The sequence below is a fragment of the Otolemur garnettii genome, unplaced genomic scaffold, assembly GCF_000181295.1.
Source record: "Otolemur garnettii isolate 467f Iridium unplaced genomic scaffold, OtoGar3 scaffold00116, whole genome shotgun sequence".
NCBI classification, from domain to species: domain Eukaryota; kingdom Metazoa; phylum Chordata; class Mammalia; order Primates; family Galagidae; genus Otolemur; species Otolemur garnettii.
The window spans coordinates 3,467,878-3,482,700 of record NW_003852511.1 but is presented as its reverse complement, the minus strand read 5'-3'; the positions used below and the strand labels follow the sequence as shown (position 1 = coordinate 3,482,700).

The following is a 14,823-nucleotide window of genomic DNA, read 5'->3' as shown; positions in this document are numbered from 1 at the left end:
TTTTGTTAGGTATATTCCTAGGTATTTTATTTTTTTTGAAGCTACTGTGAAGGGAATTGTGTCCTTGATTAGCTTCTCATCTTGGCTGTTATAAAAGGCTACTGATTTGTGGACATTGATTTTGTATCCTGAGACATTGCTGTATTTTTTGATCACTTCCAGGAGTCCTGTGGTTGGGTCTATGAGGTTCTCTAAATATGAGATCATATCGTTGGCAAAGAGGAAGAGTTTCACCTCCTGTGCACCCATTTGGATGACCTTTATTTCTTTCTCTTGCTTGATTGTATTGGCTAGAACATCCAGCACTATGTTGACTAGTAGTGGCGATAGAGGACAACCTTTTCTGGTTCCAGTTCTGAGTGGAAAAGCTTTCAGTTTTACTCCGTTCAGTACAATATTAACTGTGGGTTTATCATAGATGGCTTCATTCAGATTCAGAAATATGCCACCTATGCCTACTCTGCAGTGTTCTAATTAGAAAAAGATGCTGAATTTTATCAAATGCTTTTTCTGCATCTATTGAGAGGATGATATGGTCTTTGTTTTTGCTCCTGTTGATAGGGTGAATTATATTTATGGACTTGAGTATGTTAAACCAGCCTTGCATCCCTGGGATGAAACCTACTTGATCACCATGAACAATTTTTTTTTTTTTAATATGTAGCTGTAATCTTTTGGCTAGGATTTTATTGAGAAATTTTGCATCTATATTCATTAGTGAAATTGGTCTGAAATTCTCCTTTTTAGTTGGGTCTTTTCCTGGTTTGGGTATCAGGATGATGTTTGCTTTGTAGAATGTGTTGGGAAAGATTCCTTCCTTCTCCATTTTTTGGAATAATTTCTGCAGTGTGGGTATAAGTTCTTCTTGGAAGGTTTGATAGAATTCTCATGTGAAGCCATCTGGACCAGGACATTTTTTTGTTGGGAGATTTTTAGTGTTTCTTCTATCTCAGTTCTTGAAATTGGTCTGTTCAAGAGATCTATTTCTTGTTGATTAAGTCTAGAGAGAGGGTGTGATTGCAGGTATTGATCCTTTTCCTTCACATTGTCAAATTCCTGGGCATAGAGTTTCTTGTGGTACTCAGATACGATCTCTGGTAGCTCTATGGCATCTGTTATTTCCCCTTTATCATTTCTGATTGAGGTTTGTAAAGATTTTACTTTTCTGTTTCTAGTTAATTTGGCCAAAGTTTGTCAATTTTATTTATTTTTTCTGAAAAACCTACTTTTTATTTTGTTAATTTTCTGAGTGAATCTTTGTTTTCAGTTTAATTAATCTCTGATTTGATTTTGGTTATTTCTTTTCTTCTGCTTGGTTTGGGATTAGATTGTTATTCTTTTTCCAGTTTTATAAGATGGTTCACGAGTTTGTTGCGTTCTCCGTTTTTTGAATGTAGGCATCTGATGCGATGCCTTAAGACTGCTTTTGCTGTATCCCACAGGTTTTGGTAACTTGTGTCTTCATTGTTGTTATGTTTGAGGAATTTAACGATTTCCTCTTATATCTCTTCCTGAACCCAACTATTATTTGGCAAAAGGTTGTTTAATTTCCAAGTCTTTGTGTGGGGATGAACATATTTTGTTGGAGTTCCACCTTTATTGCCTTGTGGTCTGAGGAGATAGAAAGTATTCTATTTCTATTTTTTTAATTTTGCTGTGGTTTGATTTGTATCTTAGGATGTGGTCAATTTTGGAGTATGTACCATGGGCTGACAGGAGAAATGTATATTCCTTTGCTTTGGGAAGATGTGTTCTGTCTATGTCTATTAATCCCACTTGTTCTAGGGTCACATTTAAGTCCTTTGTATTTTTGTTTAGTTTATGTTTAGAGGATCTGTCCAGTTCTGTCAAAGGGATGTTAAAGTCCCTGACTATTGTGGTGTTATGGGATATCATATTGCTCAGACCCGTCAAGGTCTGTTTCATAAACCATTTAAGTGGGGTGCATTAATATTTAAAATTGAAATGTTTTCTTGTTGTATTGTTCCTTTGACTAGTGTGAATCATCCATCTTTGTCTTCCTTAACTTTAGTCGCTTTAAATTTGCTTGTATCTGAAAGTAAGTTTGAACCTCTCCTTTCTTCTAATTCTTATTTGTTTAAAATACTGTTTTCCATCCCATCACTCTGCATCTTGATTTGTTCTTCAAGGGTAGTTGTGTCTCCTGGAGAAAGTAAATGGATGGCTTGTGCTTTTTTATCCATTCAACCAGCCTGTGCCTCTTCAGTAGTGAATTCAGCCCATTGCCATTTACTGAGAGAATTGATAATTGTGGTGGAGTTCTCTTCCTTTTATTTTGTGGAAGTCTATTGTGTAGTTTTATCCTTTGCTTCATTGTGGAAGCTAAGTTTTGACCCTTAGGTTTCTGAGTATTTACTTTGCTGGTTGTCCATTGTGGCAATCAGTGTTGAGAATAGGTCTAAGTATTTCCTGTAGAGCTGGTCTTGTTGTGGCAAGTTTTCCTCAGTGCTTGTATATCCACAAAAGATTTGATTTGTCCATCCATTTTGAAGCTCAGTTTAGCAGAATACAGAATTCTGGGCTGAAAATTGTTTTGTTTAAGAATGTTGGAGATAGGCTTGGTGTGGTTGGACATACCTGTAATCCTAGCACTCTGGGAGGCCAAGGTGGGTGATTGCTTGAGCTCATGAGTTCAAGACTAGCCTGAGCAAAAAAGTAAGACCCCAGCTCTACTAAAAATAGAAAAACTGAGGCAAGAGGACTCCTTGAGTTTGAGTTGGAGGTTGCTGTGAGCTATGGTGGATGACTGTGCTCTTCTGGCTTGGAAAGTTTCGATTGAAAAGTCTGCTGTCATCCTAATGGCTCTATCTCTGTAGGTCTGTTGGCGCTCACTCCTGGCTGCTTGCAGAATTTTTCTTTCATCTTGACTTTGGACAGGTTCGTTACAATGTGTCTTGGAGAGGCTCTGTTTGAATTCAGATGACCCATGGTTCAATAACCATCTCAAAGGAGGATGTAAAATTTGGAAAGTTTTCATTTATGATAGTCTCCAGTAGGGCTTCCATTCCTTTGGGACAATCCTCTTCCCCTTAAGGAGTCCCCGTTACTCGTGTGTTTGAATACTTCATGGAGTATTATAGTCTCTGAGTGCCTGTTCTGCTTTCTCTCTTCTTTTCTGCCTCTTTAACTACCTGTGTTAAGTTGAAAACTTTATCCTCTAGCTCTGAGGTTCTTTCCTTTCCATGGTCTAACCTATTTTTGGTACTTTTTACTACATCTTTATATTTGGTGATTGTCTCCTTCATTTCCTCAAGCTCTGCTCTATCCTTTCTATATTCTACATGTCTCTCATCTGATGTTTGGTTCTGTCTTTCCATTTTTTCATTTATTCCTTTTATTGTCTTTATCATCCGTATTTTAAATTCCCTTTCTGTCCCATCCATTAATTCTTTATAGGAGGAGTCTTCTGCAGTAGCTGCCTCATGGTCCCTTGGGGGAGTTGCTCTGTTTTCGTTTCTTATGTTGCTTGAATTTTTCTATTAGTTCCTCTCATGTGTTCTTTTTTCTTGTTCGTCTCCTCGTCCTCCTATTTACTTCTCGCTGCCTCATTTGTTTTCAGTAGAAATCTTGATGACAGTATATTGCAATGTGTCACCAGCACACCAGGTGGTGCTATGGTTTTTTAGGAGACAGCACCACAACCTCTGTGGTCCTTATTCCAAACTTAGTTGCCTTCTGTGATCACCTGATTGTTTCCTCAGCATTCAGGCCCTCCGGGGTTGGGATCTTAAAGCTCACAAGGATCCTTCAGGGGCAGGTCTCACAGTGCCCCCTGACTCCAGTTCTTGTGGTGTGTGAGAGACACTCAACCTATCCCAAGAGTGGAATTCTGGACCTTGGCAGGCAGGCAGACAGCCATGTGTAAGCACCCCCCCACCCCCACCAAGATCTTCTCACACCTACCCACAATAGCTGTCCCCTACCATACTGAGAAACCGATCTTTTCAGTATGTCAGCCTTACCAGCCAGCAAATCTTCTTAACCTGCGTTTAAGTCTGGTTGCTGTATACTGTTCAAGTCTGCCCACTGTCCAGACTTTCCACTTGACATGCAGCTTTCCCCAACCATGAAAACTCCAGAAAGGCTTCCTCCACTCCTGGACCTGTATGGTATGGCAGCCAATCCCAGCTGATGGCACTCACTTGCCTACATTGTCAGAATTCTACCACTTAGGGTCATATGCTGTATTGAGCTCACCACCTTCTCACTATGCTCCCTGAGCTGTGACTCTGGGTAAGGTCCTTGTACCAGGTATAGCTGGGTTCTCCCAGACCTCAGGTTATTTATCTTTAACCGTTCTGGAGGTCAGAATTCTGAAATCAGTATCACTAGGATGAAGTCAAGATTCTGGCTAGGCTGTAATTCCATGGGGTTTCTAGGGGAGAATCCTTTCCTTTTTTCCAGCTTCTGGAGCTCCAGCATAGTGTCTTCTAATCTCTACTTTGTTCTCACATTACCACCTTCTCTTCTGCTTCTGAAGTCAAGTCTGTGTCTGCTTGCCTTTTATACGGACGCTTGAGGCGATTACATTGAGCCCACTTCAGTAATCTTGGTTTAATTTCTCTATCTCAGAATCCTTAACTTAGTGACATCTGCAAAGCTCTTTTTGCTACACAAGGTGACGCTCATAGGTTCCAGGGATTAGGACCTTGGTACCTTCGACTCTCATGCAGCCTACCTCAAGGCTGCATAAACGCCATAGTGTATGATAGCGCCTTTGGGATACTTGACTTTTTTTGTCAATCTGGTAGATGAGAAAGAGCATCCCAGTGTGATTTTAATTTATTGTTTCTCATTATAAATTTGGGCATCTTTTTAGTTTTCATTTTGATTTAGTTTATAGTTTTTTTCTTGTAGCTTTTATTTATGAAAAATTTAAACATTTTTAAAGAGAACAATGGAATGAACCCTGGTGTACCCATCACCCAGGATGTGTAATCAATACTCATGGCCAGTCTTTTTTCACCTCGCCCTCCCTTTTCCCCCTTCTATCCCAGTTATTTTGAATCAAATCCTGTCAAACCTTATCATTCATGAATATGTCAGCGTATAAAGCTATAAGGACTTCTTTAAAGGGCCTGAGAAAATAGGCCCTTATTACACCTGAAAACGTGAAAGTAAACCTAAAATGTTACTGACATTTTAGTGTGTATGTTTGTTAGAATTGATGACCCCATATGGGTAAATTATTACTAAGGTCCATGGTTTACATTAGGACTCTTTGTGCTGTACGTGGGCTTTGACAAAGATAGAGTGCTGTGACGGTGTCACACGGAGTAGTTTCCCCGTCCAATATGCCTTCTGTGCTCTGCCTATTCATTCCTCCTCCTTTTCCCCAACTCTGGGAACCATAATCTTTTACCCGTCTCCATAGTTGTGCCTTTTCCACAGTGTCGTACAGTTGGAATCACAAAGTATGTCTCTGTTTCAGGTTGGCTTCTATCCCTTGGTAATATGCCTTTAAGGTTCCTCTGTGTCTTTTCATGGTTTGTAGCTTTTTAGCTGTTGAGTAACATCTCTCTCTGTGTGGCTGTACCAGGGCTTATTGAGGGATGTCTTGGTTCCTTCTGAGTTTTGGCAATTACGAACGTAGCTGCCGTGAACATCTGTGTACAGGTTTTGTGTTGACATAACTTTTCAACTCATTGGGTAAACAGGAAGGGGTATCAGTGCTAGATTGTATAACAATGGGAGGGTTCATGGTTTAAGAAACTGCCGGACGTCTTCCAAAAGTGCAGCTGTGTGGCAGTGAGAGTTCTGGTTGCTCCATGTCCTTGTCAGCGTTTGGTGGGGACAGCTTTCTGGATCTCAGCCATTCTACTGGATGTGTAGTGGTATCTCGTCGTTTTGATTTGCCATTCCCGATGCTACAGGATACTGAGCTTTTTTATGCTCGTTACCGTCTCTATATGTGTCTTTCAGAGAGGAGTCTGTACATCTCTCGCACACTTTTAAGTCAGGCTGTTTGTTTTCTTACTCAGAAGTTCTAAGAGCTCTGTGTGTGTGAGTTACCCGTCCTCTATTAGATCTGTGTTTGCAGTATTTCTCCAGGTCTGGGGCTTGTCTTCTCATTCTCTTGACTTGTCAAATGTTAGAGATTTTTGAGACACGTATTTTAATGGAGAATCAAGGAACCTTGCCTTCCGCAGATATTTTAAGCTCTAAGTCTGACACGAAAACTCTGTGAAGGGAAACTGTTCTGAGTTTTTTGACAGATGTGATAGAGGGAAGGAAAGATTAAACATGAATTTGAGATTACTTGCCAAAAATAATTTTTGTGTAGCAGAATTGTGCCTATGGAAATGGGTTTGGAAACCCTGATATTTTATTGCAATAGTTAGGCAACTAGTGCAGCCAGTTTTAGAGGAAAATAAGGAAAAGTACATCGTGTTAAAAGGTAAATGCTGACCAGTCTCGTTGTTAGGTTATATTTTAAGATTATGTGACTTGATAAAGACTTTCACAGAACAGCTTCTTTCAGCATGATTGCAGTACTCATCTTTTGTATAGACAGGGTATCTTTTAATATCAAGTGATTTGTTAATTCAGTCATTCATTAGCTTTGTCTCGGGTCAAATGCTTTAACACCCATTAGGGTCACCTAAAATTCCTCTAAGGAGGCAAAAACAGTTTTAGAAAGACAGATTTCTTAATTATTTCCTTAAACTCATTTATTGAATTTGTTTATTAAGATATTATAAAAAGGAAATTAAGAACACATTTAGATTTTAAAACAAAAAATTCCTAATTATATCTTAAAGATGTAATAAAGAAGACCTAGGACACCATTTCTCTTAAATTAATGTATAATATTTTAATATACATATATGGAAAACACACTTGTGAGAAGAGTGGGAACTTTAATTATAACTTACTTCAAATTCTGTAGTCTCTCAAACATAAGTTTTAATACATGAACCTGAAGTTTTATTTTAAGGTTATAATTTGTTTTATGTAATGTTATTTTTTCATATAGATGTTCTTGGGGACACTTCATCAAAAGGTGCATTTTACATTAGGTACTTTAGAAATTCTTGCTTGTTAATGGAAATTTATAAATTCTTCGAGGATGATTAGAAAACACACATGTACACATATACACGCATATATATATATATTTGTCTCTACTATGTGGAGTCCAGTCATAATAATAAATGGATTAGAACTTTGTTACATTAAATAATTTAAATTTATTTATTGTGGGAACAATAAAATTAGCTTAGGAAAAGTAGAAACCCTTTGTTCAGTTAGATTTTTCAAGTAAACATTTTTTTTCCAGCTCTGTGACTGGTTGCGTGTTAACGAAGGTTGTTTTAAGCAAACCCCGACCTGTCGCCCTCTTGGATCTCATGAGACATCTCTAAATGCATTTGTGAAGAACTTAGTTCAAGAGTATGTTAAGTCACCTTCTGGGGAAAGTAAGTCTGAAATCATTTTTATGGATTTTATATAGCCAAAATATTTTCAAAGGACATTTAACTAGTTTTTCAGGTGGAGATTTAGGCTTAACCAAACGGGTGATGATGTACTGAAGCCAAACTTGTATTTTAGTCAGATAATAACAGTGTGAAAATACTGTTTCCTAACTTACACCTTATCTGTTCTAGGACTTGAGATTTTGTTTCTAGAAGCTAGTAAGTTGCCTAAGTAGGACTTGGACACAAGTAAATGTATGAATTTATTCTACAATTACTGAATCCTTGTGAGCTAGATAAGCATTATGTTTAATACAAACTGGTGGTGACAAGCAATTTTAAAGAAAAAATGTGTTTAAGAGGGTACTTTTTTTATTTGTTCTGTTCACCAGAGATCTCCTCTTTGAGGAATTGTGTGAGGTAGCACTGAGGAGGAACTCTGAGATTCATTAGAATTCCTTTTTCCAGTGCACCCTCTTCATTAAAGTCATTGGTGATAAAACTTGAGAAAATGGCATCTTGGAATTTAACATTTGTTAAATGTCCTTGCCTTGTCTCAGACCAAGTCATTTGCATCTGCTCATTTCTCTGATCTGATCATACGTGTGTAATAGATCTTAGGTGATCACATAATAATCCTTCCAGAATACAATAGTTTATCCTTCTTGAAACCTATCTCTTTTGTGTTTTATTTTATTATCTAGTGAATTTCCTGTGCTGTTACTTGGAAGATTCTTTTGTCAACCTACAAAAGTAAATAAATTTAGTCCCAGCGTAAAGTAAACTTGCAGTCAGACACGGGTCAGAGATGCCACACCCTTTGTGTCTTGATCCATTCTGTCCCTTTTGGTTACATTTTGGAGAATGCTCTCAGCTCAGCTGTAATACCAGAGTTGCCCCTGACCTGATTACCTTGCAAGTATTCTGCTTCTCCTACAGTCTCTTTCTCACATTGCACCTAGAGAAACCTTTCGACACACAAATTGCTCCTGCCTTCTTTGTGTGCATTCCTTTTATCCTTCAGTGGTTTCCTGTTGCCTTTAGAATAGGGACAGAAATCCTCTCGGTGGCCTGTGAAGTTGCCTGGTCTCTCACCACCTTATTTTTTGCTATTCCCCCTTGCTTAGTGTACACACGGGAATCCTTCCGTTTCCTGGAACATGGCGTGCCTCCTCCTGCCAGAGGACCTTGGACAAGCTCTTCCTTCTAACTGGAAAGCTCCTTTCTCTCTTCATCCATCTCTTTCCTTCTCTGCCATCCACTCAGCCCAGGTGTGATTTCATCTGGGATACGTCCTCTTACTCCTCAGATGAGGGCCTGTCTCCCTGGTGTACCCTGTAATACACCATGTACCTCTCTGCTGTAGCCCTCACTGTAGTTAAAATTTTGTATTTGCTTATTCTCTGATTAATGCTTTTTTCCTGTATTGCACTCTAAATTCCCTGAACACAGGAACTGTTGCGCTCATGCTACCCAACTGAGTGCATGGAATATAGCAGGCACACAAAGACTTGTTTTTGTTTGTATTTAAATTTGTATACAAAATAGCCATGCCATACATAACAGTGTTCACTGTATTTTATCTCAGCTGTGTTTCTCTAAGCAGTTTAGTATTCATGAGGTATGATCACTTAGCTGTTTTGTCTTTGAAGCATCATCTTTGAAGGATTTTATTAATGTTTTGCAAACCTTAAATGTTATTTAAGCAGGAGAAAACCACTTTATGCCTGATTGGTTTGAAGCCAGGCTTGTTGCTCTGATGGTCTTGCTGGCTGTGGATGTGGAAGGAATGAAGGCTCAATATAGGTAAGGATTACTATAAAATTAAAAATAAAGCATATATATTTTTTAAAAAGGCTGATGAGATTTATGATGTATTTTCAGACTTGTTTAATGATTGGTCAGAAGGTATTAAAAGAAGGAACTGAAACATTGGCAATATAACAGAGAAATGTTTAAAATTAACAATAAATAAGAATAAGGGCACGTTAGTCCTTTTAGATTGGTAAATTTAACAATTTACTGTTAAATTAGTAGTTAAAAATTATATCCAATAATCCACTGGTTTTAGAAGCTCATAAGGGCAGCCCTTCAGGGGGTGGCTGATTCCCTTTGCTTATGGAACTGGTTCAATGGGACTAAAACAGTATACACAGTATTTTCAGGCTGTAGATGAAGTTGAAGTTTCTATCATTAGACGTTTTTCTTTGGAAAGTGAATTTAAGTGCTTTATAAAAATAAGTGATATATAAAATTTTTTTTAAATCTTTTTTTTATATCAGAGTGTTAGAAGACTGGGTCGTAAGAACCTATTATAAGATTAGATAAAGAAATTTATCAGTTTAACCCCTTTGTAAAGTAAGTAATTTTCAAAAAATGAAGATGAAACCTCATTTATAATTTTAGGGAATGTGAGCAGACAAATTCTCACAAGATTATAATTACTGCAATAAGCAGTTTCATTAGGTAGATTGAGTTGGATATTTGCATGATACAATTAATGTGTTTTACAGCAAATCTCTTTCCTACACCAACTTTTAGTCCTAAAGTTGGTTATAACAGTTTTTATAAATTCTTAGGTTTTTGTGTTTTCTGACTTTTTTTAAACATCTTATTTCTTGACTAACTTAGGTTTTGGTTCTTGGGGTGTTTTCTTTTTGTATTGTATTGAAGCAGGGTCTCGGTAATTTAATTTACAAATAAAGTAGGTATGGGATTTCAGTCTCACTGGTGCCTAGAGTTGGGGGCAGTGGTTCTGCGTGTGCTTGCTTCCCCAGGGAGTCACTGCACTCAGGAGAAAGCACAGCCCGGCAGGTCAGTCCTCATAGATGCTGGGGTTTCCGTCATTCATGAGAGTAGCTTTGTCTAACTGAGTCCATTAGCTAACCAGTTCCACCAAATTGTAGATGGGAAGTAATTTCTTGATGGTTTCGAAATGGTTGATTTTGGCATATCTTTTAATATCTAGTGAAAAGCAGAGAACACAGACTATATTGAGGATATTCTTAGATCCCCTTCTGGATGCCCTCATGAAGTTTGGTACCCATGCCTACGTGCCCTTGCTGAAAACTGACAGATGCCTGCAGTTGCTGTTGAAGTTACTACATACTTCCATGTCGAAAGGCTCCAGTCAAGATGGTGAGGATGAGGAGTTTCTGTTGCTGACTTGCTTGGTATATTGTTGGTATTTAGAATGAGAGGAAATTCATGGCCTTTTAAAGTAAGAAAGAAAACTTTCTGCATTCAGCAAATACTTGCTGAGTGTTTCCTGCTGGTGCTGGGGATATGGTGGTAATGGTGAAGGAGCAGCCCCCTGCCTTCGTGGGGTTGACCTTCTAGTGGTTTACATGCATTGGTTGCTGCTGATCTTAGAATGCTATTTCATTTGCTGCTTTCTTTTTAAATTTATGCTTGATCATTGATTTCTAGACCAATGAAAATGATCACCATTTCACATATGTTTAAGCAGTATCCATTTCTAATTGCTGTTTTCCAAAGCGTGAGAATGGCAGTAATTTTATAAACATATTTAAATGTGGTAATCCGAGTACCTTTTAAGTAGAAAATACGTCATACAGAAAGTATGGTAGTTGTAGATAGAAGCATTGAGCCCTTTCTTTTCTGCTTAAACCGGAGTACAACAGTTAAAAACCCATGGACGTCAGAGATGAGAATATTGATGGGTGAACCTTAATTCCCAATCCTTTCTGACCAAGGATTTGTTTGCAGTTTTAGAAATTTGCTATTTAAAAATTCTAGGCTCGGCGCCTGTGGCTCAAGTGGCTAAGGCACCAGCCACAAACACTTAAGGTGGCGGGTTTGAATCCAGCCTGGCCGCCAAACAACAATGACGGCTGCAACCAAAAAATAGCCAGGCATTGTGGCGGGCACCTGTGGTCTCAGCTACTCCGGAGGCCGAGGCAGGAGACTTGCTTGAGCCCAGGAGTTGGAGGTTGCTGTGAGCTGTGATGCCATGGCACTCTACCCAGGGGGACATCTGTCTCAAAAAAAAAAAAAAAAAAAAATTCTAGAGAAGCATTAGTTTTTTTTGTGTTTTTTTTTTTTTTTTGGCAGTTTTTGGCTGGGGCTGGGTTTGAACCCACCACCTCTGGCATACGGAGCTGGCACCCTACTCCTTTGAGCCACAGGCGCTGCCCAAGAAGCATTAGTTTTGGATTAAACCTGAGAAATAATATTGTTAAGGTTAAATTTTAATATATGCCTATGAAATATCTAATATTTTTAATGATAGTAGAACCAAATGCTATGAACATAGCCATAATTTCTTATAGGATTTTCAGCTCCTTAAGGGAATTGAATTCATTTGACACATCTTGACTATTAAGCTTAGGGCTTTTGGTACAAGATTGGAGTCACATGTGTTTTTGAAACGTTGTAATATTCAGTGCAAACAGTAGAATGTGTGAAGGCTGTATGCAAGTTGTGATGCAGATTAAACACCTGTGCACTCAGTGCCCAGCCTAAGAAGGAATTGTCCTGGTACCTGTAAGTCCCCTCCTGTGACTCTTTGATTCTCTATTTCTACATTTATCTTTGTCACTTCAGTGCATTTTAGGAAAGAGTTTTTACCGCATATGAATATTCCTCAACAATACATTGTGTTTTTAAAACCACTTTGCAGAGATACAGTTAAAAGGCTGTATATATGTGATTGATATGTACATCACCAGCTTCAAGACCATAGACATCACCATCACCTCCCAGAGTTTCCTCCTGCCTCTATTACTGTTTGTAGCAAGAATGCATAACGTAAGATCGACCCTCTTAGCAGATTCTAAGTGTACAATTCAGTAGCTGGTAGGCACTGTGCTGTGTGGTAGATCTCCAGAACTTATTTATTGTGCATAACTGGTGCTTCATACTCCTTGACTCTGACTTCCCATCCATCTTTTGCTTTTTCATTTTGTTCATTGTTTCTGTTGCTGTGCAGAGGCTTTTTAGTTTGATATTATCCTACTTGTTTATTTTTAATTTTTTTGCCTATGCTTTTGTTGTTGTATCCAAAAAAATTATTGCCAAGACCAATGCCAAGGAGCTTCTTTCTTGTTTTCTTCTAGGAATTTTATGGTTTCAAGTCTTACATTTAAGTTATTAATCTAGCAGGGATGTCCACCCTATTTTGTTCTCCATTGCACATTGGAAGAATAAGAATTATCTTGGGTCTTACGTTAAATACACAACACTACCAAATGCTGATGTGCAACGTGCAAAAAAAAGGTTTGTGCATACTTTTTGTGATGTCTGGCACCAGATAAGCAAAGAAAAATCCTGGACAGAACCTCTGAACAGAAACTAACAAAGATACAAGGGACTTAAACGCAACAAATTTGTCGAACATACATACAGAAAACACACCGCCCCAAAGCTAAGGCGTATACCGTGTTCTTCCCATCAACCCGCAGAACATTCTCCAAAATAGATCATATTCTTGGACGCAAACCAAACCTCAACAAAATCAAAAGAATTGAAATTACACCTTGTTACCTTTTCAGACCACAAGGTAATAAAGGTGGAACTCCAATAAAAATTTTCATCCCCATATAAAGGCATGTAAATTTAAACAATCTCATACTTAATGACAGTTGGGTCAAGGAAGAATTAAAGGGGGAAATCGTTAACTTCCTTGAACATAACAACAATGAAGACACAAGCCTCCTAAACCTGTGGGATACAGCAAAAGCAATTGTAAGAGGGAAATTTATCACATTAGATGCCTATGTCTGAAAAACAGAGGGTACGTCAACAACGTAATGAATCATCTTAAAGAAATGGAAAAAGAATAGCAATTCAATCCCAAACCTAGCAGAAGAAAAACAAATTAAAGAACACCTAAGAATATAGGTATAGATAGCACTTTTTTGGGGGGCGGGGGGGCAGAGTCTTTGTCACCTTGGGTAGAAGGCTGTGTCATCCCAGCCTATAGCAACCTCAAACTCTTGAGCTCAAATGCTTCTCTTGCTCAGCCTTCTGCGTATTTGAGATTATAGACACACGCCATAATACCTGATTATTTTTACATATGGGGTCTTGCTTTTGCTCAGGCTGGTCTCAAAACTCCTGAACTCAAGCAGTTCACCCACCTCACCCTCCCAGAATGCTCGGATTGCAAGCATGAGCCACCACGCCCAGCCCAGGTGTCACATTTCTTAAACTGACTGAAGCCATCTACGACAAACCCATAGTTATGTCACACTGAATGGAGCAAAACTGAAAGCTTTTCCACTTAGAACCACACAAGGATATCCTCTGTTGGCACTATTATTCAACATAATTCTGAAAGTGCTAGCCAGTCAGGCAAGAGAAGGATATAAAGGGCATCCTCTCCAAATGGGGGCAGAGGAGGTCAAACTCTTGCTCTTTGTAGATGATATGATCTTATACTTAGTGAATCCCAGAGACTCAACAACAAGACTCATGGAGTGATTAAGAAATACAGTAATGTGGCTCAGTGCCTGTGGCTCAAGTGGCTAAGGCGCCAGCCACATACACCTAAGGTGGCGGGTTCGAATCCAGCCCAGGCCGCCAAAACAACAATGACAGCTGCAACCAAAAAATAGCCAGGTGTTGTGGCGGGCACCTGTGGTCTCAGCTACTTGGTAGGCGGAGGCAGGAAACTCACTTGAGCCCAGGAGTTGGAGGTTGCTGTGAGCTGTGATGCCACGGGACTCTACTGAGGGCAACAGCTTGAGGCTCTGTCTCAAAAAAATAAATAAAAAATAAGTTGTCTTTGATTTCTTTCAATAGAGTTTTATAGTTTTCAGCATGTAGATCTTACATGGGTTTCTAACTAAGTATTTCTTTTAGGGGAAGCTATCGTAAAGGACATACATTTTTAAATTTTGATTTTCAGGGTACATTGCTTGTATGTAGAAATATGATTGATTTTTGTGTATTGACACTATATCCTGTGACCTTGCCGAAGAACTTGCTTTGGTAATTCTAGGAGGATTGTTTTTGTAGATTCCTTGGGATTTTCTTTGTAGACAATAAGGACATCTGTGAATAGAGATAGTTTTATTCCTGGAGTTGTCCGTAGTGTCCCCATATCCTTTTAATGCCTGCGGGGTCTAGCAGTACCCCCTTTTTAAATTCCTGATAGTGGTGGTGTGTGCATGTGCCCCCTCCCTGTCTTTCTGAGGGACTTGCTAGTGGTTTATCATTTTATTGACCTTTTCAAAGAACCAGCTTTTGGTTTCATTGATTTTCTCTGTGGAGTTTTCTCTTTTCAATTTTGTTGATTTCTTTTCTTCATTTGCTGCTTTCTGCTTTTTTTTTGGTTTATTTTACCTTATTTTAATGTTAAAGTAGAAACTTAGATCATTGGTGTTGGACTTTGCTTGTTTTCTAAGATGATTTTTTTTTTTTT

The 14,823-nt window shown here is 38.6% G+C and overlaps 1 protein-coding gene across 1 annotated transcript in view; it reads left to right on the top strand.

Moving 5' to 3' along the window:
* Positions 1-14,823, top strand: part of TARBP1 (TAR (HIV-1) RNA binding protein 1) — a 78,305-nt gene that overhangs the window by 21,190 nt on the left and 42,292 nt on the right. The window contains exons 10-12 of the mRNA XM_012809919.2: positions 7,301-7,439; positions 9,143-9,242; positions 10,405-10,574. Of these exons, the coding sequence (XP_012665373.1) occupies positions 7,301-7,439; positions 9,143-9,242; positions 10,405-10,574 (409 nt within the window). The remainder of the gene's footprint in view (positions 1-7,300; positions 7,440-9,142; positions 9,243-10,404; positions 10,575-14,823) is intronic.